A 27,259-nucleotide genomic window follows, 5' to 3' on the forward strand; every position below is an offset into this window, starting at 1 on the left:
CCTTTACATTTACATCTTTTTTAGATTTTTGTTTAACTTTAATTTGTCTGCAAAAAGCAGCAAATAATGTATGAATAAGGACTTACATGAATGTCCCCCCTTCTTGAAGACCAGAGACATTGAATGCCTCCCGGAAAACCCAGCTTTCTGGCCTTTGGATGTTCGACTCGTGGTCTTCTAACAGCATATGAAGACGCTTCCTTACAACTTTTACAAATTCACCTTAAAAACAAAAGCATTTTACTCTGCAGAATTTCATCCATTTTAAATACTGAGTTCATATTAAGAAGGATTTTCTGACCTTGAGGTTCACCTTCATTCAGAAGTGTTAGTACATTTTGAACTCTTCTTGTGGTGAGCTCTCCATTGTCACCTTCATCTCTGAGCATGTTCACTGCACTTTGCACACAACTACTCAAAAAATCTGTAGTGTTGAACACATCTTCATAACCCTTGAAAACAATAAAATTAGGAACAATATTTGGTAAAGCCATGTGTATCTGTACAAGGTCAGGGCATTATAACTACATTATGGATCTGCCAGTGCTTATCTACTCAAGTCCTAAAATGACAAAAGATAAACTTTTAATTAACTTCCTTTTTTTATATCCTAAACCAGTGGTTCCTCGAGCCGTAGCTTGGGGGTTCGTGAAATAGTAGAACAAATTTACAACAACTATTATTCTTGTTGTATCATTATAAAAAGATCATAAAATATTGTTCTAATCAATGTGAACTTGCATGATTATATAAGACACAGAATATAATTCTAATAACAGGTGTATAACCATATTAACTATGGGAACCAATTAAGGTTGCATGATTAATCAATATAAAATCGAAATTGGATCATATATTGAGGGGGATTTTTAAAAAGTCAAATCGTTTTTCCTGTGCAGGGAAATGACACATGGTGTTGCTTATGGAAAACCGGAGCGATGAAGGATTACAGTTGTGGCGCTATGGATGTGGTCCCTTTAAAAAATGTTGAAAAACAAGTTTCACACCCGCTACAACCTCTTCTTTTTTAAATGTGAATTTTATGTGACTTTTTTTTCTAATGCAAGGTGTTTTTTTTTTGATTGGGCAGATTGTTATTTTATCAATGCCACAGGGAATTTAACATTCTTTGTTAAAGCTTTGCAGTTGGACTTTTTTCTCAATTCAGAAATTTGTTATCACTCTTTCAATTAAAAAAAAAAATCATATTCAGAATGGAAAATTTTGTATTGTGCAAAAATCGTGCAGCCGTAAGACTAATGCACCGATAAAACAAACACTTTAAATGTACAGTATATGATACTCGACACATAATAAAACGTCTGGTTTATTTTCAAAATGAAATACTTTTTGTTCAAGGCGAATCGTAATTCCATCTATTTACCGACCCACTTGCTCTTGGGTGCCTATATCCAGCTTTCTTCGAACGCTAGGCGGGATTAGATTGTATTTCACATATAAATATAAATGGTTGAATCACAATAATCTCCACAAAAGCAGAAGATGTACAGAGCAGAACCAAGTTGATTTATTTTTGCTCCTCTCGAAGGACTCAATGAACTTCTTTGGCTTTGCAGTTCTCTTTGTATTGACGATAACTCACTATGAACATGCTTCACTTTCAGCTCCATTCATATTCCCACTGCACAATACACTTTATATCTACTTAACTTTTGTCCCTTGCACTCAAGTACAGTTACTGTATGTACATACTATATATATTTTAATTATTTTTTGTAATTATTATTATTATCATTATTATACTTTTCTTTGTTTTTAATCTTCGTGGTATCAAGTGTGGATAGCAAAGTAAGAATTTCATTATACAGGGACACATGTTTCCATGTGCACATGATAATAAACACTTTGAATCTTTGACATCACAGCATAGGGGGATCAAAATTACAGGATGGGGGCCCTTACGCTCAACTACACTGGTGAGGACCCTGTAATGCATTGAATTTTATATAGCGCCTTTCATAAATCATTACATTGCAATATTAATTCACTCCACACACATTGTGGTAAGGGATTATTATAGCTGTGTGACTGACAGAAGCGAGGCTGCCATACTCAGACCACCACCAATACTCGCACACTACATTCATAGTAGGCAATGTTGGTGAAGTGTCTTGCCTAAGGACACAAAGACAAACACCGCCTCACTGTGGCACCTGTTATTCTCAGTGGTCACCCATCCAAGTACAGACCAGGCCCCGCCTAGCTTAGCTGTCGAGAACTGATCAGATTGGGCAATGACAGGCAGATATGGCCACAATATCTGCCTGTTATTGGTGTCGTTTATGTAAGTAAATCATTTTCTAGTACTCCCAGATATTTTAGTGGTGAGAATACTTACAGCAAAGTAATCAGTTGGTACTGCACCAGTGAGATTTTCTGTCTCCATCGCTTAAAACAAGTGAAAAAAAAGTATTACGATTAGATGTTCAATTAATACAGAAACTAAAGAAAACAGTGCTTGACAACATACCCTCTGGTGGATCTCGAAAAAGGTCGCTCATGGGCATATTTTTCAAAGAATGAATTCCAATCACAAGCTCTTTAGATCTTCTGAGATCATCAAGGTGAACAGACCTCCAAAGCCCTATACAAGTAAAAAGATGGCAAACGAAAAACAAACATTTCAAAAACTATTGTTAAAATCATTGTCAAAGACAATATATGATTGTTAGGTAAAGTCGTTGTTGCCATGTTTGGTTTTTCCTATGTTTTTAGAGCACAAAACTAGGGATGTCCCATCACAACCGATATTTCAGCCTTGAATATTGGCTGATACCGATATCGATCCAATACGATATCAGCACGAATCCCACATTTTTTATTACTTATTTTGTAGTGTGGAATGTTATAAAAGGCTTGATCAAGTGATGTTACTCAAACGGAGAACAATAGTCAACAATTAAAGTTCATTTCAGTTATTTTTACTGTCAGTATATTGTGGGAACAACTGAGGGTGGGGACAAAAACAACAAAAACTTTTCGGAGCACTTATATCGGAGATTTTAGATGCAGTCCGATAAAATCCGATATTCTGGTCGATATTGGACCGATATCCAAAATCAATATCGGGACACCCCTACACAAAACTATTGGGTGTTTAAAAAGTGGACTTACCCCCTTGAAAGCCATTGTAGGAAGTCCCACCCTCTATTCGAGAAAGCTTTGTGAGAAAATATACAAAGGTTCTTGTGTTGTTTAAGTTTCCACATTGGGTTATTTCATTGACGCAGCAGTACCTTAAAAACATGAAAATAACATGAGGCTTTTGCAAGAAAGATATGGTATGTTAACATTTTTATGTTAAATTATACAACAATTAGTTCTGGCCAAATGATTTTATTGGATGACAGACATTTCAAGAGTGCTGATATAGAGCACCAGCAGCACGAGATCATATCACTCCACTGTACAGCTAATCTAAATACAGTTAAATACCGTTACATCTTGGGCTACACATCGCAGTACACTGTCACTACGTTCACACTGCAGGTTATAATTCACAATTCACATTTTTTCAAAAACTCCATTTGTTTGTATGTGTGTGGTTGTTCATATTACATGTAAAAGGAGAAGTTGGAAAAAGTGACTTTTTGTCATATTTGCTAAAACTGTCACTATGTAAAGACAGCATTACATGAAACGAGTAATCTGTAAAAAAAAAAAAAAACAGGCTCATTAAGTCCCGCCTACTGCTCCTACTGCAAATTGCGAGAGTCAAAGCAAAAAGAACCAATCGGAGCCAGGATTGTGTTTGATAGACTGTCTGACGGCTGTCGATCAGAGCCCCCACCCCCTACCACTCGGACAAGCTCACATCTCTGAGAGGCCATACCTCTCTGTTACGGCCTGGGCTTGTTTCAGCAGCAAACAAATAAGAAAAGGGGACACCAGGTGATAGGAAGTGTGTGTGATTGCAGTAGCGTGACCTGATGTGGCCAAGCCACAGCATTGCTCAGAGGTAGTGTGCGTATGGAGCTCAGTCTGGAGGAGTAGATGAAGGAAGGTGGAAGAGCAAAGGCATCAAATGCAAATAAAGCAGCAGAAAATATCTTTATGAAGTGACCGGACAGTCTTATTGGTTTTGTTGTGTGGTTTACACGCCAGCCTCCTCTGGGGGAGGGACTTTGGAGGCAGGGCAGGAGAGCAGCGGAGAGGGAGGGGGAGGGATCTGAATGTTGTACTTATTCAAATTTGATGCTAAATCCTCTCTCTCCTCCAAGTTATTGACTGCACCTTCAAATGCATCTTCAATCAGTTTGAAGTATGAACGGAATGCGACCCTGATGCGCAGAAGAGGTCCTAAGGTGAACTCTTGCTCCGCAGGCGCGTACAGTGTTTACAAAAGTAAATATGGAGATGTCCAGTGTAGGACTGTGTCACGCTGATCATTTTTCTTTCCAACAGAAGTCAGCACTTCATAACATTAAGGAGAGTGAAAAAGAAGGGAGCTAACCATTGGCTGTGATGGCAGCTACATCTTTACAGTGGACTGTTTGGATGCGGAGTCGGAGTCAACAGTGGTGGGATAGGGATGTCAGCGACTTCAATGACGCAGAGTTAATTAAAATCAGAACTGTGTTGTTCAGACTGTCTTTAACAGATCGGATACAGGTCGCATATGGGCAAAAAGATCGGATTTGGGTCGCATTTGCCTGCAGTGTAAACCTAGCCTGTGTGCTCTCTACTTGTGGAACTATTTTTGTTGGCCAAGCCAATCACACCAGTTTTTTTTTATCTGACTCACTTGGCTGAAGAAAGTGTTTTTCCATTTAGCTCATCATGTTCCGTTTGAATGATCAGTGCTTTATCACCAGTTGTTGAGCTAAGAAATTCCCTAAAATGGAAAAAAAAGTGTAATATTAGCATGGTTGTCATTTTACAGAATTTTAATTCATGTCTCCACAGTACACAGTAATATACTAACACAAAACTTAAAACTTCATAAAGAATGTGATAATTGATATGCAGTGATGCTTTGCAATGCTTAATGTTAAACAATACCTAATTTTTTTAAGGAAGGAATGTTGTGTATCAAACTGATGCAGTGACAGCAGCTTGATTACTTCAAGTTTTGTTACATCCTGCAGTAGCTGAGTGTCTGCAGCTGTGAGTAGTCTGGAAAAAGTTGTAACCTAGAAAATAAAACAGATAAAAACTATCATTGTATTACAAATGAATAACAAAGAAAAATACATATATGTATAATGTATTCATCTATATTTGAAAATTATTTTACTACTCAAATTATTCCCGAAAATAACACATTAAAGTATTCATAAAGCAACAGTAAAGTCCTAAAAAATTGTGTGACAATTTTACGGAAGAAATCTACTAATTATGCAAGAAGAGTAGTGAATACTTGGATATTCAGAACAATAAAATTGTGTAAAGGAGACTTTTCCTGAAGTGATTTATATACTATAATTAAGATAAAAAACTTTACCTCGGTGAATAAGAACGATTGCTCCAGCTGCTCCATGTCACAGATCATGTAATCTCCCAATGAACTATGCAAGTCACTTGTAACATACTCATTCATTAAATGGTCTCTCTCTTCATCAAGGAGTCGGGATTTGTCCAAACGAACAACTGACTCAGGAGTAGCACATTTAAGCAGGACAGATTTCGCTTTGTTCAGTGTTTTCTGAAAATCCGTTTTGCCCTCCTGACTCTCAGTGACTTGCAGGACCACAGAGGAGCATGTGTCTGAGTGGCAACCAATGAAAACATCTTTTGGATTGTATTTCTTTGTTGTGAAGTCCTGGTCATTTGTGGATACAAAGTCACCAACCCATTCTTGTAGCTGTCCGACAAGGTCCCTCTGCTCAGGTTTGAGGACTGTGTTGATATCAAGGTAGTGTTTTTCCAATCTGTTTATGAGTGGCAGTGGAAATTGCTCATAGACCACTTCTTTTTCCTCAATGACAATGAGCCTGAAAACCTTATTCACTCTGCATTTCACTCGGTGTGTTCCTAGTCCAAGATCCACATAGTTTTGGTCCCCGAGTGTCACGTAGTATTGGTTGAGAGCATCATACAGACTTTCATACAAATTCTGAAGGTTCAGAAGCACAACTGTTTGTCCTGTCTCCATGCAAACTTTTATACGGTTAATGTTTCTGCAAATCTGTGTGTACTGCTGATCCTTTGGGAAACCAGATCCAAAGATGATCTCTGGGTGTATTTGTTGAGATGAAAATATTTGTTGGAGAATCTGAAGACCAGCATAGTTTTTGGTGAGTATCAACAGATATCGACTATCCTCCATTTGGGAAACTGGACAAATGCTTTGCTTGACCATGTCGATGGTGGTGATGGTGGCATTGGCAAAGTAATCCGTGAGTTCTTTGCTGAATATGTCAATCACGTCCATGTCATCTTTCCCACTGAAATTTCTTAGCACTGCTCCAGTGATCTGTTCTGCAGTGGGATGCTCTTTGGAATATTTGGTAATTGCAAATATCATTTTTACCAGACTGTAGAAATCCCGCAGCCCAAAGAAACCTTTGGCCTCCTTGCATACTGTGATGTATGCTCTTGCTAAAGGTTCAAAAAGATGTTTGATTTTTTGAAAAACTATTTCTTCAGATGAGCAGATTCCCTCTGCACTTTTAATCAGCTCTTTTTCATCGAGGTCACCACGGGAAACAAATATTCCACGATTCATCTTGGCCGGGTCCAGTGCCCAGTTTGAAATTCCAATGAACCCAACTCTTTCATGATTCTTTGGTTCATCTTCAACACTGCCCTCTTCCAACAGTGGGTGCAGTGCTTTCAGTGGCATTTTTGGTGAATCTTCAGCCAATCCAATCTCATCAAGAACAACCACTGAGATATATTCATCAAGGTTTTTGTTTTCCTGAAAGCGGGCACATTGCCTGAAAGTGTTGATGATTCCTTCGGGTGTTGAATGAGGGCTGCACTGAAAAGACACAAGATGTATTTGCTTCAGCCTTTTAAAAAGTTCACTGTGGGATGTTGGACCCTGCATTGCCTCTGACACTAGAATTTTGGACAGTGACTTGGAGCTTCCTGGTTTACCAACAATGAACAAAGGAATTCTTAGCTCAATGCAGATCACCATCATGAAAAAGTTCTCCTTCAAGGCCTCGTTTCGGGCAATTGTTTTTCCCAAAGGTAAACCTTTCAGAAGAAGTTCCTCCATGAGTTGTAATTCCTGCTGCATTTTTTCAGGAGTGTAGTCACAAGGGAGTACCTTGCTGATGGTTTCCTGATACTGCTTTTTGCTCTCCAGACAGGCTTGGTAGCAAACACTTGTGGCCATAATGAGGGACCAGATAACTCTTTCCTGAGATGCAAGATGTGATTGTAGTTCTTTTGCAAAAATGTGGTGATTTTTGTGGAACCACACAAATGCTTGCATGCAACGTTCAACATCTCTCAAACTGACAAAGCTGCATTCATCTTTTCTCTGCCTCATGAACTTTTGTGAAGATGATAATACTTGGGTAATAGTGGGTGTATAATGGTTTTCAATTGAGTTTGCCTCTATTTTTTTCCGTACAATTTGCGTAATATACATTTGCTCCGTTGAGTCATTGAGTTGCCCAAAATCCCAAACTAGTGGCATCATGCTGGGTGGTAACTTGTGAACACGGTACACAAGCTGGCGTAGTGGGATGGTACCTATTCGATCTTCAGTTTGCTGAGCCTGTATGAGATAGCCCAGTCCTGATTCCTCCAGTCTCCCAATAATCTCGGCTGTATGTTTCCTGTAAGGGTTGCATGCAGCAATGATCTGTAGCCTTGTTTGAGGATTAAGCTGCTGTCCTTGCACAGAGTTGTCACAGATGATTTCCTTAATACTGCTAATGGCTTCTGTAGTGTTTGCTTCATCAAAGAAAATAACTGTGTCTAAGCCATGTTTTTCTGTGTTGGTCTTTGCAAGAGTTTCTGTTTCCCTCACTTTCTGATATATCATTTCTGATGTAGTTCCTCCATGAACTTTGACAAGTTTCATATTTTTTGTTGGTACTCCACTCTTTTTCAGTTCACACATGAACTTTATGAGCCTGGTCTTTCCGCATCCGGTTTCTCCCATTATAATTACAGGGATGCCACACCTGAATCTCATATGAATTGCAAGCATTTTGAGGATGCTGTCAGTGGTCAGCTCAAATGTATTATCCGGGTCTGATGGCCCCGTAAGGCCAAGCACATTACAGAGTTGCTCAAACTTGACAGCTCGAGGAAGTTGATCAAAGTTAACATTAAAAGGGACCTTGTAAGACACTAAGCCATTGTACAGTTCTTTAGTCATGATGTTGCTCTCGATCACTTCTCCTGTTAAGGAATTTATCAAGTCAATTTCCTTAACACCATTGGGTTTTTTAGTTTGCTTCACATGAAATCCAATGAATGTCATTGAGTGATGATCCTGATTAAAGAAGATATAAGGATGTGGTTTACTTTCCCATCTTTTTCTGATCAGGAATGGGGCCAAGTCTTTTTCATTAAGTTTATCAAGGTCCATTTGCTGCTCTCCGTTGCTCTGGTCACTGATACAAAGGGAAGAAGTTGCAAAGTCTTTGGACATTAAGATCATGAACTTAATCACAAAATGTTTGAATCCAGGAAGAGTTTCTTCAACAAATTCTTTTTTGACGAAGACTGAATTCTCACAGTCTTTCAACTGAACGTTAAGAAAACATACAAAGTTGTGCAGCTCCGCCCAAGATGGATCCAATACGCCACAGTATATTAGAAGCATCTGAAGGCACTCATCATGGGTCCCTTCAACACCGTTATAAGTGAAGTTGTCAAGATTTACATTGTTGTGAAAACGTAAAAGATATTGGTATGATCTCTGATATGCTTCACTCCTGAAACAATCATCATCCATGAGGGGATCATCTTTTTCCATTCGTTGAATGCTCATAACTTCTTTTGGTGGACGACAAATCACCTTGGGGAAAATATCTGGCAAAGCAAAGTTGTCCATTCCTCCCTAAAATGAGTAGAGATTCAAATTTTAAATCTAATCTGGTAGTCTGGTGTTCATATCAGAACCATAGCAAGTAATCAAACAATTGGAAAGTATCTTAATGCTCCATATTTGTCTTGTATTTCAGAAATTTAAAGATTTTCTTTGAAGACCAGATGCTATATTTACAAACAATACATAAAACAAGAACAAAAATAAATAGATAAATAAATAACAAAACCTTTTTCTGGGTAGTTTTAATTTTACTACAGTCCTTTTCCAGCTAGGCAGCTTTGCTTTTTCGAAAGTACAACATATTTCCTGTACTTAAGGAAAAAAAAACTGCACATGACCTCAAGTGTTTTACAATATGATGAAGAACAGAGCGGTGCATGCCATCGTGTTGGATAAAACAACATAAATTTATGTTATCATAGACCTACAGCCGAGCGTGCATCAAAACAATGAACATGGAAATAGTCCATGTCTATGCAGTATTTTTGCTTGAAAAAACTGAAAATATAATGGCGATGGGGACTTAGTTGAAAAAAAAAAAAACTGTGTATATTGCTTTGCAGGACTGTCAAACTGCTGGAAACTCTTTTCACTATGTGACTTTACAAGATGACCAGATGACTTGTGTTTTCTTGCTCCTTTTAATTATTTTCCCATAACAAAATACCAGTTTTGAAATAATAAAACAATTATCCTACTTACTGATCTTAATGCATTCCCGGTCTGATTATTTGTGCTTTCCAGTAACTCAATGATGTAAAAGTGTTTGTGGCTACAATGCCACGTCTGTCCATCTGAATCCATCAGATACCGCAAAAACAAAAGTTTGTAGAGGAATTCATTCAGACCTTTTTGTACCTAAGACATGAAAAGATTTTAATGACAATTCAGCAGAGAATATTCAGACAAATCATTCACTGAAGAAAATACAATGGGGCTAACTATTAATTTTTTATTTAAAAGAAACTGCATACCGAGGAAGTGACATCAAAGTGAAACACCATCAGATCTTTTTCAGTGGGAGTGTCATACAAACACTGGAGAACCTTATGGTCATCAATGTCTTTCTCAGTGAGTCGGATGCATTTCTTAAATGCAGTTCCTTGTTTACCAGTTTTCTCCAATTTGTCGTACAGCCTCTGGACATACAATGATTTGCCTAAACAAAGAAATATTGTTTTACTCAGACTATTCTAACACCACAAATGGTCTTAAGAATAAACTTTGTTTTCGCAAATTGACAAACCAACATGTCTTCTTTTTTTTTTAGGTTTTTTTTCTGTTGTTTTTTCAATCACTTTAGAAAAAAAAATATAGGCAAAATTTCCATTTGATCAAAAAATGCCAAATATTATTCGACTAAATAATTTAATTGGGATAACATATAAAAAAGATTTAATGTAAAATTTTCATAATTGCTAAAAGTGTTTGGTGTTTATGTTTGTAGTAACCTTTCAAATCTTAATATAAACATGCTTAAGTATAATACATAGAAAAATCTACTCACCATCTCCAGCACGATGTGAAGCAACAATTCCAACAGTATGTTCACCCTTGAACCCAGTGTTCATGTGATCTGGTGTGACAGTGTAATGTCTTGACAAGTATTTCTGTATCCTTTGCAAAGTTTCTTGTGGCACACTGTTTCGTTTGAATTGACTGAATGCTGTAGGAATGTAAGTATGCTCTTTCTCTGAGCTGCAGAAGATTACTAGCCTGTATTCCTTGTTAAATTGCGTGTGCAGTTTCTGGAAAGATCGCTCCATTGCACAGCAAACATCATAGGGAAGTTTGTCTGCCCACAGCAATGTGTAAATCTTTTGGCCAATGCCACCTGGTGTGAAACATCGCCTCAGGAGAAGGTCCACTTGCTCGAAGGATGTTGACGGTGTACAGAGGAGAACTTCATCATAACTTGGTAGTGGTTTGTCTTCATCGTTCATGTACAAGCAGATACTTGAAGTCAAAACTTGGTCATGTGGACATATGATGAGGTTAGGTTGATTTAAGGAAAAATCTTTTGGGAGACTTCTTCTGAGTGAATTCTCCTTTGTCTCCAAGAGTTCAGGGGCTTCCGTTTCTTTTTCATCAGGGCTTTTTGAAACAGATACAATTTGTAAGAGACTACCTAAACTTTGAATGTCCAAGATGTCATTGAAAAGTCGTTCTTCATTTCCCATGTAGCCATTCCACAACTCATCCAGTTCTTTGAAATGATCATCCTTATCTGGCTCTTTTGTTGTTTCACTGTGAGGAAAGCGACTACTTGTAACCAAAGAGGAATCACTGTCTTCACTTCCCATATTGACAAGCTTTTTTCTCAACACTCCCCATGCATTGGAGACATCTGAAGCAGTACAGTTTGGTTTGAGGAAAGACAGCAATGTCAAAACTTTGGCCTCTATTTCTTCATTCACATTTGTTGGAGTCAATTTACTGCACAAATAATATAATTGCTCTGCTGTGAAGTAATTCAAATGGTATTGTTCTGATCTCTGATTATGCATAAAGGTTTGCCACTGACTGAGAAACAACTCAATCTTTTTGGACAGTGATGTGAGTTGTTCAATGAGACTTCCATTACAGTGAATGCAATGTTGGATCTTTCCAAGAGAAACTGTCATTGTGATACAAGGGTTACTCTGAGTTTTGCAATAGATTTTAGCTTCCCAACAGCGAAAAAGTGGGTTTCCTGCAGTGTGAAGGTCCACAAATGCTTTGGCAAGTCTCTGGACACATTCAAACACCTACAAATAGCAAATTAATTACAAAAACTGTAAAAACAAAATAAATAAATTTATAAAATGTATTAAGCACATATAATTGGTCATTTGTTAGCATTTTATCAATATACAGTACCTCAGTAAAACTCTCCACTTCAGTCTGAATTTGTTGCTTATTTCCAGACATTAGCATAAGCTTATTTTGTAGCTCTTTCAAGTCTTCATAGGTAAATACATTTCTTTCACTTTCACATTCCTTCTGCGTTTGAAGGGTTAGAGAAGTTTCCACATCGGCCTAGGATAAAAATGTCAAATAAACCCAAATTTAGTGAAATAAAATAACGTATAAAAAACATACTAGGTTAAATCAATAGATACAATTATACAGTACAATTAGTAATTTTTCATCCAAGAAGTTTATATTTAAAAAATAAAAAAAATAAAATAAGAAAAGCAAAATTTTACACATCACTGTCATGCTGAAATATCAAGACATAACTGTAGGCAATATTTTTAATTCTTTGCTTGTACCCTTTTATTGTTGGAAGCCCTAATGATATACACTCCTCCCTCATTGATGGATGTTGCCAGGGATATAGATGATAGTTCAACAGAGCCATGGTTTGTCTTGATGGTGTTAAACCAATCCAGAAGACGTGCTGTGTCTCTCTGTAATGACAAATGATATAAAAAGAATGTACATATAATGTGGGTCATGACAGATTTTCAAACATTCTCTTGAACCCCAAAAATGGTTTGTGCCTCTGTGCTGTGTAGCATGTTGCAAGTTACATTAGGCTAACTGTTATTTACTGCAATGTATATTATCATCATGTTTTTTGGAAAATAAATTTCTTCCTTTTGTATGGAGTTTTATTACAATCATGTTTTTTCCAACATGTGCTTTGTATTTATCCAAAAAGAATACAAGTAATAATGAAAAAATTGCATTGAATAAATAATAAAACTAATTTTTTTTTAATACAAACTCAATACATGTAATAATAAAAAACTGCATAGAATACATTATAAAACATATTTCTCCTGCCTTGTAAATTTAATTTAAATTTCAAAAAGTGTTTTTAGTAAAAGTGTGTTATGAAGGATGATTTCTCACCAATTTAGTGGATATCTTTTCATCGTTTTTAAGTGCTTCCCATAACTTTGACAACATTTTTTTGAACTTCTCAAAATCAGAGTCTTCCTGCAGCTCATACAGCATAGATGAGTAACCCATGACAGCGTCATGAAAGTAAGTCACCCGATCCTGATTCAGTTTGTTTTCTCCAGCTGAGATGGTTGCAAGGTCGACAAAAACCTTCATCTCAGTCATATCTGTAGAAAAAACATCAATAAGCTTTTTGGGCTCAAATGAAGCTCTAATATGTTGTGCTTAAAATGTTATAATCTAGGAGATAGGTTTTGTACTTTTTAGTTCTTTTTTAACCCAATGGACAAACTTTTCATTCTCATGGAGGGCCAGGAGACATTTTTTATGATCTTCTGTAACGTCGTCCAAAAATTGTTTTGCATCTATGAAAGCATCATCAATTAAGTTCAGGCATCTTTTCTTGAGGACAGCTTTGTTCTAAAGAAACAAACATGTACAGAAAAAAATCAATAAACATTCACTGGCAATTTATTCCTTACTAAAGAAATGATTTAATTTTTTCTCTTTTAAATCATCCCTCTATACATTATGAAAAATTAATTCGGCCATTAAACACCCAGAGCTTATGCTCCACATCTTTTAAAGAATAATCAAAAGTAATGTAAATTACTCCAAATGGAAACTTACCATTTGAAGAATGTTTTTCAGAACTGTAAAGTCTCCTTTTGGACACAAGATGTTCTTAATACCCTCAATGATTTTTGATGAATCCAATGCCAGGTGGATCTCCCAATACTGCTTGATCTGATTAATCCTTTGGCTGATCCATCTTGTGTCATCATTTGGGTTAATTCTGCACATGACCTTTATTTCTTTCTGCAATTCATGATATTCTCCTTTGTAGACCATGAACGTGCTGTCTACTTCCTCCAGCACAATCTCTCCACTCTTCAGACCTTCATATAGTGTTTGGTATTGAGTGTAACAGCTTCTAAATATCTTGCAGCAAACCCAGTCTAGAGTGTAGACTTTTTCATTCCCATCACTGTTCTCAAGGTCAGCTTCACCAGGTTGGTCTTTTGACAAATCTTCTATTTGTCTCTTCAAGCACTTTTGAAAGATGAAGCTATCTTTAATAGGGAGCAGTTCTTTGGATGTTTGACGGGTTGTGTCACTTAAGTTGAAGTAAGATATTTCCACAGGTGTGAAAGTGCTCAGTGAATCGAGGTTATGAACATTAATACATTCATTGAGATTCATTTCCTCAAAGTTCTGTTGAAGTTTTTTATCCAATCCCTGAAAATCAACTGTGAATTTAACAATTTTAGAGGTTTACTAGTATGTGAAACAACATTGTGACAACAATACTACCAGATACATAAAACAGACTATCAATTACCAAGCAGCTACCTCAAAATGAAATCTCATTGCACAAATAATAGATTTATTTAATTATAGATTAAAATAGAGATAATGTAGTTCAAAGCTCCCCCTTTATCGGTTCCAGTAATGTTTACCTTTGACAGGAAGCGTCTTGCAAATCCGCAAAACACTCTTCACCAGCTCCTTCTCTTCATTGAGTGCCTCTATTTCCCTTTTTCTAACGTCCAATAAGTGTCTTATGTCTCTGCATCGATCATCATCACAAAGGTCATCTATATATAGCCATAAAAATATAAAGCCATTAACATTAACAACACTAGCAGATGATACTGTTTTTTTAGACATACATTTTTTAGGGATTCTAGTCTTTTTGCTTAAAAAATATTGTAAAATGTAAATGTAAACCAATGACATCTGGGCACCTAAAATGGAGGAATAAAAACAGGTAGAAAACTCTCCATCAACAATATGATGCACTGGACATTTTCCATTCAATAAGCTATAACTACAAGGCTTTTTTTTTTTACAATCGAGAAGTATTTATCACAGCTTAAAACTGGTTTTGATGTAAGATACTTCTGGTTATTGTAGTTTCTTCAGAAACTTCTCATAATGTCCTTGTCAATTTTACCAGCAATTTTCAAACCTCGAAAATTAAGATGCTTCACTGATATTCTTTGCTGTCGTCTTAGGTCACTCAACCATTACATCAATAATAACTGAACAAACAGAGATAAAATACAATATTTACTGACTAATTTAAGAATGTCTTTAAAATTGACATTTGTCTGAATCATTTTTTTGAATATTTTTTGATGAAAGTACAGCTTTACTCAAACAATTGATAACATACATAGCAAAAAAACCACAACAAAAAACTGCGAAAAAGTAAAGTCAAACGTTTATTTACCGATTTTGAGAAAATCCATGAATTCTTGTTTTCTCTGGAAGATCTGTTTTAATGTTTTGAGTTGGATGCTTCCATCAAAGAACTTTCTTGACACTGCTTTCAAGGTTGAGAATGCCAATGTCATTATGTTCTGCGCTTCGTCTGATAAATTGCTTGTCAGTCCATGTTTTGCACCTTAAAATTGTAAATGAAAATGTTAAGCATGCAATATTCTCTTTACCTAAATAACAATCATAATTATTCCTTTTTTTTGGCAGTGGGGTATTATAGACTCTAAGAAGAGATGTGTAGTACTTCTGAACAAAGCAGAACGGCCCTGGGTTAAACTCTTGAGCTGCAGACCTTTGCCTGAGTTTGCCTGTCCTCTACGCTCCTGGTACTCTAACTTCCTCACCAAGTCCAGATACATGTATGTTAAGTTAATTGAGCCCTCTAAATTGCCTTTATGACTGAACAAGTATGTGATTATGACATCCGTTTTTATAACTTCTGTCAAGGTTGTATCCTCCCCTGTATTTGATAGACTTGATTGTCCCTGAACATGATGAATCCTGTATAAAAGTACAATTATTTAATGAAAATACTTATTTTATTACATTTACATGTAATCATAAGAAGATGAATATGTGGAATTGGATCATTTTGTAATTTTTTCTGTTAAGATGCTGGGGATTTCAATACTGCAATAAAAGTGTGAGGTTAGTTGCTTACGTAGGAGTCTTGGTTCATTTTCACAAAAGCAGAATGACATTGTCATGAACAAGGTGTTATGGAGATGTGCAATTTTTGGGCCATCCCTCCCAAAAAAACCCTGAGTCTGCCTGTCTAAAATATGTATAATTCTCAAACAATTACCTGCCATTTGGAGGACAGTTGTGGCCTTAGGCAAGTTTAAAAGGAACTGAAAAATCAAGTCTTCACTGTCAGTGTAAGAACCCTTTGCATTTGTTGGCCATAACTTCAACACGACAACAGACGTTAGGTTGCCAAACTTTGTGATATCATGCTTCTGGAGTAAAGCTGAAAGAGCTTGACCAGATTTATCCTAAACAGAAATAAGAAAAAAATTATTACAGCATTACAGCATTGACTCGTAAATGCACTTTATTCTTTAAAGTTAAAAGTACTGAGAATTAGGAAATATCAAAAAGATTCCTCCTCCTTTTCCTGTTTCAGCCTAATCTGGGGCAATAATTTTTTCACCCCAGGAAAAATGAATGCAGGTTTTAAACTGTGAGCAGATAGAGGGGTAAAACAAATAAAGGACATCTATGGTATTAACGGGTATATTTTAACATTCGAAGAGCTGATAAGAAAATACAATATCCCTCGTAAACATTTTTTTAAATATCTCCAGCTAAGGAATTTTGTGAGAGCAAATCAAAAACAATACATGTCTTGCCCGCCCCTGACACTACTGGAGAAAACTCTTATTAAAAATCCTTTTGGCAAGGGCATCATCTCAGAATTTTATTGAAAGCCTCCTCCACTGAGTCTTCTGACTCTAAGTTTAATGCCTGGAAATCTGATTTACAGGAGGATCTAACACTGGAATAGTGGCACAGAGCATGTAAGGCAGCCCAAACAGGGACGAGTAATACTCGCTTAAAACTCCTACAATGCAACTGGCTGAGGAGGGTGTATATCACTCCAGAAAAATTGAATACATTTAATATCCCAGACACTTGCACGAGGTGTGGTGCAGATAGGGGCACTATCCTTCACTGCCTATGGCAGTGCCCTGGAGTGAGGGAGTTTTGGGAAGAGGTTAGATTAAATGTGCATGTAATGCAATGTAATATAAAATGTCATGAAATAATTTTTTAAAACATGTTTTTTACAAGCTAAGAGGACAATAGCTCTAACATGGAAAAGTACGAGAAGGCCAGGTATTGCATTGAGGCTTAAGGAATTATCTTCCTGTTTGCCTTTGGAAAAAAATTCTTACATTCCTAAGAACAAACAGGAGACATTTCAAAAAGTGTGGGGTCGATTCATCCATTAGATTAAAACAAAGACTTAGCTCATCTGTTGAACGAACATGGAGTAAAATAAGAGCACCCTCTGCTATACTCTTCCCCCATTCTTGGGTCACTGGATGTTACTGCAAAGAAACTTGTATGGACTTATGATCTAATCTTTACAGAAGCAGTCTGTTAACCACCATATTCTGTTTGTTTGTTCTTGTTTTTCTTTTTCTCTATTTTTTTTTTGTCCCATTTTGTCTACACAGTACCACCATATTTGTGTAAAGGGGAAAAACCTAATGTAGGGTTTTAATATTTTTGTTTCATTGAAGTCCCCGTCCTACAAGGTCCTGTGTGTTAACACATTGTCTTACTTGAATCTCTTTGTTGGAATGTGTTTTGTTTTCTATGCTTGAAAAATTCAATAAAGATATTGTTAAAAAAAAAAAAGTACTGAGAAAGAACATGGGCATTGAAAATGTGCAGTAAGCATTTAGTTGTGAAAGTTTTATTTGCCAAGACAATTTTTTAGGCTGAAATGCCCTGTTTCTTTGTTTTTTGTCAATTTTTCAAATATGTAAACAACTTTAAGTTTTGAATGAATTGCACCAAATTTAGTTGTACCTGACTATATATTTACCTCCAGTGCAATAAAAGCTGTGTACCCAAATAGAAAGATTTTCCTTTGTATTTAACTCTGAAGTTGGTACAATTTAGGTAATGTATGTGAACTCAACATTAATGAAAAAGCATACCTGGCAAATCTGTTCCACAGCTTCCAAGGCACATTTTTCCATTGCACTACATAACTTTGGACTTTTCATTTGCATGTCTTCCATTTTTTTGCAGTATATTCCAATTTGCTTCACTGGTTGTTCCTATTACAAAAGCAAAACATCCTGAAGTTTGTTTCTCAGGAAACTTTTTAAATTAACAGAAATATATTCCAGTATTACCTTTTTAAGTTTTCCTTCAAAATCTTTAATGAAAGTGGACTGCCAGCGTGATGTGTGATCGTCACTAATAAATGACATTGAGAGTATTTTGGTCCAAACCTATATATGCAGAAAGATACATAATTAATTGAGTGTCATGAGCATATCCTTAAGGAACTCTAATACCTACTACAAATAAAAAAGTAACAGTTCTAATGTTTAATCACACAAAAAAATTCTAATTGGCACCCATTTTTCCTTACCTCAATTTCCTTCAGTGATGCAAACTCTGCAGTATCCCATTCCGTCAACAGTTTGGATTTTAAGGTCTTCCTTCTCCATTCTTGCATTTTTTCTAATATCTCCGAAAATGCCTCCTCTTGGATCCTCTCTCTTTTCTGTAATCATTATGTTAAACTTTAAGCAATAGGTTTTATTTTAGCACTGTCAACTGTTGCCTTTATTGTCTGGTTGTTTTTTTGTCTCTGTCATTTGATGCTGTTGCTGCTTTGAACTGAAAGGTACTGTCTAAGCAGTAGGGATTTTTTGTAAGTGTGTAGTGATCATATTGCCACTCACTTCAATAACAAGTGATTAGTGTAAGGGTGGGAAAATCTACTCCTTGAGGGCCACAATCCTGCATACATTTGATCTTACTGCTTTGATGAGCTCTCTACAATGATTGAGCCATGCAGCTTAGTAGAAATACAGAAGTTGCAGGATAATTAGTTCTACTGGAGCAGAAACACGAGGAAGCATTTTTTTTCACTGCTGTTGTAAAACCATATTGAATCCAGAAGCATTCAGCAAGCAAAAACCTCCCTCTTCCCTATTCACCCTTTGATTGTTATCTTCAATTATTTTTTAATTCTACATGACTGTGGTAAAATGATTGTTCAAGAAATGAATGTCACCCTTGGTGTCACATTGGTTTGTGAAGCCAGGAGGATTGCTGTGTCTCTGCGCAGTGGAAAAAGTGCATATTAGCATCCAGAGGGACCATAAAAAGACAACAACCCATAAGTTGGACAGCTGTCAGCTCATTTGCATCTCGAATGTCTCGTCCCAAAAGCGATATACAGTAAAAAACAGATATTTACATACACTATGTAAAAAGTTTTAGGTCAAGCGGGATTTAGAATATATATAAGAATATTGAGAGATGAATTTTGTTTTGCGTAAACAATTCCCCCTCGTTATTCTGTAATTTAGCGAATAGAAATAATTACAAAAATCCAAATTGACCTAAAACAGGAAATGTTTATTTTCTATTTCATGTCACACAGTGAGAAAAAACCCCTGAATATTTCTTTTTACATAGCGTATGTAAATATCTGATTTACACTGCAGCTCTTTGCAAGAAAAAAAAGACAAATTTTAGGGTGCAGACTTACAAACATGGATGGAAATTAGTGCAGCAAACCTAAATGTGGAAAGGTTCATCTTACCTCAGAATTAGTTTGGTGAAATGACTTTTCAATCAGACAAGTCAGTTCAAGGAGGATCAGAGGTACATCAACGCGGTCTTGATCGTTTATGTTTTGGCAGACAGAACCCAGCAACTTTACTGCAGTTCTAAAACAAAACTCTCCCTTCTCTTCTTCAAAGCTGTAGAAAGTTAATATAGATTAACTATTACCATTTTCTATCCATAATGTTAAAAAGAAAACAACATTTTTAGTTACCATGTACGATGTTGTTTCTCACGTCTGAGGAGCTCAGATGTCAAATCTTTTAAAGACTGCTGTTTTGAGAATAAGCAATTCGAGTAGTTTATCAGTGGTTTTAAAAAAGCAATCAATTATAAAGGTGAGAAGATAATTGTCATTGTGAACGCAAGAAAATTAATTTAAAATGTTTGATAAATGTTTCAGGTGCAGCTAAAAACTAGCACAAAAAAAGGGAATAAAAATACTGAGCTGAATTACGCAACAAAATCATCAGAAGAAATTAATAATGCAGTTCTTGCATGTTTAAAACACTAATCTCCAGCAACAAGAATATTCCTGTAGTTATAAAGAGAAGGCTTACATCATACTTGGAGTGATCAGTCACAGATTTAATGCTGAACTGCAATTTCTGTAGAATGTCAGGGAGCTCCACTGACACACTGTCTATGAAGCTCAAAAGATCATCCACATCCAGCAGAGACATCCACGAGCGCACAAGAAGACGGTCAATATTTGCCAGGTATGCATGTTCTTTCATGATTTTCAGCAGACTCCTAAGGTAGGATTAGTGTAGATATTGATATCCAGTTGTTGTAATGTTATGGCAACAGGAAAGCACACATACCTTGTGTCACGGTAATGGAAATGTGTTGTTTTGCTTCTCAAAGCTGTCCAGATGTGATAACTTGGATTCAAAACCAGTGAAAGTGGCTCATCTAACTTGCTGTCCCCTCTCAGCAGGTGAACAAGAGGGATGACCAAAATCCACGTCGGAATTTTGTTTCGGCAGGCTTCGTGATGGAGCATCTCAACATCCTGTGCAATCCTGTATTTGTAAAGTCATCAGTTGAAGCCATTTTAGAAATCACTGGAACTAACTTTAGTTTCTCTTAGTATTACAGTAACACTAAGTAATTATTAAGCAGGGGGGAAATATATTCTAATACACACCAAACTCAACCAAAATCATTTCATGTTGTCAACATCAGTATTATCACAGTCTAATACGTTTTGAAATTCTTGACCTAATGCTCTGCATCTATATTAAAACAGTAAAAGCCTTTTTATTAGTTTTGTCTCACAGGATCTGGATTTATACAGTTGTTGTTATAATAATAAATATAACAATATATTGGCCATCTGAAGCTTTCAATGCACTATTATTTTCTTTTGAATATTTATTAACAATGGGTATAATCATAAAGGAAATAGTTACTTTGTAAAAGACTCAACATGAGTTATTGGTTACCCATATTTGTCGTGTAAAGGACTTGCAAAGTTTTTCCAGAAATCAGTGAAATGGTGTCGTGGCTTGTTAGGCAGGCAAAGAAGATGGCACAGAGTAGAAAGTTGATGTTTTGGGATGTCGTTCAGATACTTCTTGTAGATGAGAAGAATAATAAGTCCACGATGCAGACATTCATGAACAACTCTGCTCCCTTCAGGTTTGATGATCTCATTGAGAAAATGTTTGAGCAGGTCTTTTACCTGAAGAGTTTAAGTGACAAAGTTATTTACAATGCTTAAAAAAGATTTGTGGTATAAATAAGATCTGATATAGTATAGAACTCTTAATGCACCTCTTTTTCTCCATAAGGTAATCCCCATGATCTTGATTTGCCATCATGAAGCCAGGGACTGCAATATGTATTATAAAATTGCTGGACTTGGATGAAGAAGTTTGCGACATTTTGCTCATTCCAGATTGTAAGCAGATCAAATATTGTCTCCAGCATTACATGACCAGCTTGATCCCGTCCTTTTAAAACTTTGTTTTTAGCAGAATTCCAAAACCGATTCTGAAGTTGAGGATGGATCATGTCATCGTATTGGTGCCAGGCTCCTAAAAGTATTAGATGTAGTATACAAAAGGTAATATTTATTTATTTATTGCTTTGTTCATTGCCTATGGGATGTGTGAAAGTAAAAATGTATCTCGTATTTCAACTTCTAAAAATATTCTACAAAATTCAGAAATGCAATGTGGCTTTATCATTTCGGTATTGATTGATTGATTAAATGGGTGGACAATTGGTGTATCATACAATATTTTAAAAGGCTAAAGTTAAGGCTCTAGGTACAGTATATAACCTACACCAATCTTTCTCAAATGGGGGTATGTGTACCCCTAGGGGTACGCAATGGCAGTACATAGGGTAGAGTGTGGAAAATGAACAAATAAAATCATAAAAAATATGGGGATTTTAAAATGTGTATTTTTTGCTTTAAAATGATAATCACAATAATGATGATCAAAATTACCTTGATTAGAACATGAACTGAAAATACAAAGGTGGTCACACACCAGACTAGAGCTGACAGGAAATTATAAAAATCTATTCATGAGGCACTAAAAACTGTTTCTTTACACTTATTTCCACTTAGATTCTTTAAAATGTGTTAACCCTCATACTTTCAATAATTGTGCTCTATAATTGTTATTTTTGTAGTATTCTGAGCAAAATGTTGCAGTCGTACAAATTTAAGGGGGTACTTAGATTCATAAATAATAGAAAGGGGTATTTGAGCCAAATAAGTTTGAGAACCACTGACCTACACCAACAATCTGGGTTTGTACTTGTCTATTTATAAAGCCTGTGCTTTTTCCATAACTTGTACAATAATTCCTTTAACATTAATAAATCCTCATGTAAAGGTTGCAGTGAGCAACTGTTGCATATAGTAGCTCTAAACAAACCTTCATTTGTGAGAAGCTGCTTGTTAACTCTCAGAGATCTGTTGATGTATGGGTCCTTCTTTTCCTGGTAGATGGTCTCAAAGATAATCTCGTAGTATTTCTCCTTACGCTTTAAAACTGCATACTTATAGGGTAAGTCTTCACTCATTTTGTTCTGGTGAATCGTGATTCGTGTTTCAAGAAGGTATGCTTTGTCTCCCAACGGTCTGTGAAACACAAATATGTAAAATTAGATAAGTAACCAATGTCATATTGAATAATGTTTATTTTATACATTATAATGTTGTACATACGTGGGGACCATTTTGTGATTAGTTCCCCAGTCTCCAAATATTGCCTCTGACTTCAGAACAACAATGTCAACATCTGGATTCAATTTGAAATCTTTGGAAATCACAGCATGGAAGTATACTGGCAGATAATTCTCATCTGTCCAACTAAAAAACACACAAATATTTCACAATAATAGTTTATGGACAATAATCTACCAGTGTCATGCTTCATCACATCTCCTGTCTTACTTTTGTGGTGTCTGTGCTTCAAAAGAATTTGCAAGAACTTGATCCTTGCTTTCCAAATCACTCTGACTTGGAAGGTGGGCCTGTGATTGAGGACTCGGGACAATGATGTCTGTCTTTTCATCCATACTCTTCAAAAATGAAAAAAAGTAAAGGTCATCGACCGCAAACTTAATGTGCTAACCTAATGATACTGTATATCTTATTTAGTTGCGCCCTATAGGATACCCAAGGTCACCGTACAAGCTATGGCACTAAAATGCGTGCAATGCACTATAGCACTTTAAATAAATAAACAAATATGAGACAAAGCACATTAGGGCTGTGTGCAATGCACTACAGCACTTTAAATATATATATATATTTGTATTATTGTAACTATTTATTTTTTAATTTCTTTTATTAAAAGGCAATTCAGGGCTCTTTAAATAAATTATTATGATAATGTAAATTTATTGTTGCACTCCTGTGACTGACCAACCCTGACTATGTGGAAGTGAACTGCTTTTCTTTCCCCTGTACATTTCTTGGCCCCACAGCATCCTGTCTTTTCTCTTGTGTGTAGTTGTTCTGGTCCCAGTGTTCCATTTACATGAAATGTTACTGTATTCTATGATCCCTATGTTTTTTGTTTTTTTTTTGTGTCCTGTATGTAATCTTTTTATATATTGTTTTGTGTCTTGCCATGTCTTATTGTTAAGTGTAACATTTTATTACATCAGCCTGTCTAGGGACAGCAGATGGAAATTAGCCGTTGGCTACAATCTGGCATATTTACATTTTTTTGAATGTTCATTAATATGTATTGTCCCTACTTAAATAAAGAAATTAAAATTAAAAAAAATATATATATATAAATAAATATATGTATTAAACATACACTAAATTCTAACACTTAAATTACACGGATGGTTGACAAAAAAAAAGCCTAACATTTAGCAATGCTGAGAAGAAGTAATTGTAGATATTATATGTCAGACTCATACCTACAAAATCTGAGCTTAGCACATCATTAAACAGTTACTACATTCCATATTTTTTTTCTAATCGTTTTTAAATCATTCAGTGCCATTACTTTGGATTGCTCCTCATCTGTGGACTTTATCAGTTGCTCTTTCACAGTGTCTGAGGAAGGTCCAGAACAAGTTGGTTTTGACATAACAGAATTTTCCGACTGGGGATTCTGCTCAGTTTTTCTGTCTGGAGCTGTGCCAGGTGGTTTCTCTTCCTCCTTATGGATGCCTGTGACTTGTGGATTAGTTAGTAATGTGCAATGTGACGAGGCCTGGTGAGGAATAGAGATGTGGTTATTAAAACAAGTTATAAAATAGCAATTTTGAACTCATAAAAGCTATTGTAAATAATAAAATACAGGAATAAAAATGCCTCCATGGTGCTTTATTACTACCTGGTTGTTTTTTGTTGATTCCTCCATTGTCAGATCTTGATTGGCAGAAATTTCAGTGTCATTATCTGAATTATGGTTTTCACCCTCACTTTGTTTACTGATGTTGTGCAGCTTATATTTGGTGTAATTTTCATGGTCATCTACCGTCTTAGAACGATTCGTCTTAGCATCACCTTGTTTTGTTGCCATGTGTTCTTGTTTTGTTGGTTCAGATGAAGAGTTAGCCATTGAACTGGAAACAATGCTACTTGACTTGTCTGCTAGTGCTGGCACTACATCGGAGCCATTATCGGAGCAAAGATCTGATGGTCCTCTGCTCTGTGTTCCCAGATCTGATTTGGGGGTCACCTCACACCCTGGTTTATTTCCTCCTGATGCATCATCTGGAGTAAAGTCATCAGGAGGTGTAGGCCTATAACTCTGGAAGAAACATAATTTTAAACCAATTTACACAACTTTTTTTTTTATATATTCATGGATTATAATGGAATTACAAGGCTGTACACAATCTTTTAGTCAGCCATAACAGCAGAGGTTTTACAGTTTTACATACTAAAAGTCACCCTGCAGGTTCAACTTGTTTGGTTAGCTGAAAAGTTATTCTGTTTTTTTCATAATTAGTATTAGTATAATCCCTGCATGTACTGTATATATATATACATACACATACTCTCTATATACATACACGTACTCTATATACACATACATATATTATTATTATTTCTCTTTTTTGAACCTTTTTTTGTTCATCCTGATCTTCCTTGACTGATGGCCGTCCATCTGTGTGAAAAAACATTTTCAGATTTTAGTCGGTTTTCAAACCACAATATAAAATACCTGAACAGAGAATCAAAGCTTTTCAAATAAAAGTAGGCTGGCAGATACCATGTACAGTAGCTCTCCATTAAAATCTCTGTACTCACAGTTAAAACAAATGATTAACTATGCTCTCATTTAGTCATACGGGTTGGTGGTGTGATAGTTACCTGGATATCTGTCTCGAGTCAAAGTGGATAAGTCAAAACCACAGCCTGGACAGTAGTTATATGAATGCTTAACTGGGAACCTACATTTGGGGCACAACATTGTGTCCCTGGTGAGAAAAAAAAGAACAACTGTTAGCATTTAAATGTTCTACATTATATAAGTGCTATGCAGCCTATCAAATGAATGCCCTTAAGGTTGAAAGCTGAATAAAAAAGTTTTTTTTACAATTTTATTAAGAATCGGCTCAGGAATTATTGATCTATACTTTCATTTCCGTTTGACCAAAAATGAAATGTTTTATGAAAAACTATTTTAAATTAAAAATAAAATAGCAATAAACCATTACAGTTTGGTAAGTAAAATCAAAACAAATGCACTGACTTAGTGACATAAACAGAGGCCGCATACCTAAATTGTTCACTCTTCCTTCCATGGTTAACATTGAAAAACATTCTGCGTGCGATAAGGCCAACACCACTTGTCTTTGCTTTTATTTTTTATTTATTGTAAAAGGTGTGGATCCCTGAGCTTTTCTTGTAAAAAGCACCAGTAACAAAAACTGGGAATTTTTTTGTACTATTTTGTGAAAATAAAAAATAAATAATAACAACATACATATGTTGCTTAACTTAGTCAGTTTAAAATTAAGGCTTTGCTTTTCATTTAATTTTTGTTCTTGGTTTAACTAAAAGTTCAACCTGGTATGATAATGCTTTTAAGATAACACACCCATGTATGCTGACCCAAATAGAGAGCTGAAATACCATTACTGCATTAATGATCTGACTATAATATCAAAACAATTTGCAACCCATCAAATTAATTCTCTTTAGAATGAATGCAGCTTCAGACCTAGATGGTAGTCTAAAGCTGAATGATAAAAATTTGTTACCAATGTCTTTCAGAAATGTCTTTGAAAACTAAAAGTTGGTATAAATGACAACAAACACATTAATATATAGGCATAATCATTTTAGAGATTTCAGCCAATCAGCATTTGTACAGTATATCATTGCTATGTGTAGTTAGTCACTGGTAAAATCACAGCTGAAGTGGAGCAGTTCTCGTGGGGGTTATGTGCACTCTCTAGTATGTGTCTTACCACTGATCCATACCTTCTAGATTAACAAGGAAGACACATTCAAACGGGTAACTCTTGGCTACGTTCAGAACAATCGAAATACATCAAATGGAAAAAATTACTTACAAATGGACAAATTTACAAAGATGTGGACGAAATGGGTCTCCTTTAGGGATGAGATGACAAATACTGAGAATAGGACTGACAGACAAAAAACATAGGTTGTCCCCGTCACTGGGATAGGAAACAGTGAGCCTGCCTGTAGCATCTGAAGGGCAACACCTTAAAAGTATCAGAATGTTTCAATAGAAAGGTGTAGAACTTTGTATATTTTAATTCTAATTTTGTTGCTACTATAGTTTTTTAAATTTTTTTACTTGTTTTGGTTTTATAAATCCCTGTTTTGGAAAAAAAAAAAACCAATTACAGATCAGGTACACAAATCCATTGACTTAATAAACATAGAGAACATACCTTGTTCATTCCTCTTTCTCTCATGGTTAACAATGATAAACTGGTTCATAAACTCATGCTATATGAACTTCAAAACTCATACTTTTGCTTTCGTTTTTCATTGATGGTAAAAGGGGCGGCACCCTGGGATTTTTCCAGGTTAAGCAATAACAAAGAGGGAGAATTATTCGTTCTATTTTGCTTAACTTGGTCATTTTAAAACACAAGTTTTGTTTTTTGGGGTTTTTACGCACTGATGTGTATAGTGTAGCAAATAGAGAGCTGAAAACTACAGCAGAATTAAAACAAAATGATCTGCATCACTATTATTTCACATAAACAATTACCACACTGGTAAAATACTTTCAACACTAGGTGGTGTTATGGCAATTATTATATTAATCATCATATCATCAAATGTGTGTTCATGTGTAC

At 35.7% G+C, this 27,259-nt stretch overlaps 1 protein-coding gene across 1 annotated transcript in view; it reads right to left on the minus strand.

The window, feature by feature from the left end:
- LOC114461838 (E3 ubiquitin-protein ligase rnf213-alpha-like) overlaps positions 1 to 27,259 on the minus strand; it is a 64,595-nt gene that overhangs the window by 29,330 nt on the left and 8,006 nt on the right. The window contains exons 2-36 of the mRNA XM_028444277.1: positions 25,290 to 25,396; positions 25,040 to 25,083; positions 24,304 to 24,723; positions 23,971 to 24,180; positions 22,899 to 23,026; positions 22,671 to 22,814; positions 22,378 to 22,583; positions 21,260 to 21,522; positions 20,929 to 21,167; positions 20,305 to 20,505; positions 20,041 to 20,233; positions 19,695 to 19,753; positions 19,458 to 19,617; positions 18,273 to 18,407; positions 18,031 to 18,129; positions 17,830 to 17,952; positions 15,963 to 16,152; positions 15,108 to 15,281; positions 14,332 to 14,469; positions 13,502 to 14,121; positions 13,132 to 13,291; positions 12,821 to 13,038; positions 12,235 to 12,372; positions 11,840 to 11,998; positions 10,488 to 11,727; positions 9,955 to 10,139; positions 9,683 to 9,838; positions 5,465 to 8,989; positions 5,023 to 5,153; positions 4,766 to 4,855; positions 3,136 to 3,257; positions 2,492 to 2,605; positions 2,360 to 2,409; positions 302 to 452; positions 87 to 222 (exon numbers count right to left, since the gene is read on the minus strand). Of these exons, the coding sequence (XP_028300078.1) occupies positions 87 to 222; positions 302 to 452; positions 2,360 to 2,409; positions 2,492 to 2,605; positions 3,136 to 3,257; positions 4,766 to 4,855; positions 5,023 to 5,153; positions 5,465 to 8,989; positions 9,683 to 9,838; positions 9,955 to 10,139; positions 10,488 to 11,727; positions 11,840 to 11,998; positions 12,235 to 12,372; positions 12,821 to 13,038; positions 13,132 to 13,291; positions 13,502 to 14,121; positions 14,332 to 14,469; positions 15,108 to 15,281; positions 15,963 to 16,152; positions 17,830 to 17,952; positions 18,031 to 18,129; positions 18,273 to 18,407; positions 19,458 to 19,617; positions 19,695 to 19,753; positions 20,041 to 20,233; positions 20,305 to 20,505; positions 20,929 to 21,167; positions 21,260 to 21,522; positions 22,378 to 22,583; positions 22,671 to 22,814; positions 22,899 to 23,026; positions 23,971 to 24,180; positions 24,304 to 24,723; positions 25,040 to 25,083; positions 25,290 to 25,389 (10,421 nt within the window). The 5' untranslated portion in view covers positions 25,390 to 25,396. The remainder of the gene's footprint in view (positions 1 to 86; positions 223 to 301; positions 453 to 2,359; positions 2,410 to 2,491; positions 2,606 to 3,135; positions 3,258 to 4,765; positions 4,856 to 5,022; positions 5,154 to 5,464; positions 8,990 to 9,682; positions 9,839 to 9,954; positions 10,140 to 10,487; positions 11,728 to 11,839; positions 11,999 to 12,234; positions 12,373 to 12,820; positions 13,039 to 13,131; positions 13,292 to 13,501; positions 14,122 to 14,331; positions 14,470 to 15,107; positions 15,282 to 15,962; positions 16,153 to 17,829; positions 17,953 to 18,030; positions 18,130 to 18,272; positions 18,408 to 19,457; positions 19,618 to 19,694; positions 19,754 to 20,040; positions 20,234 to 20,304; positions 20,506 to 20,928; positions 21,168 to 21,259; positions 21,523 to 22,377; positions 22,584 to 22,670; positions 22,815 to 22,898; positions 23,027 to 23,970; positions 24,181 to 24,303; positions 24,724 to 25,039; positions 25,084 to 25,289; positions 25,397 to 27,259) is intronic.

This window comes from Gouania willdenowi, chromosome 4, assembly GCF_900634775.1.
Source record: "Gouania willdenowi chromosome 4, fGouWil2.1, whole genome shotgun sequence".
Classification (NCBI taxonomy): Eukaryota; Metazoa; Chordata; class Actinopteri; order Blenniiformes; family Gobiesocidae; genus Gouania; species Gouania willdenowi.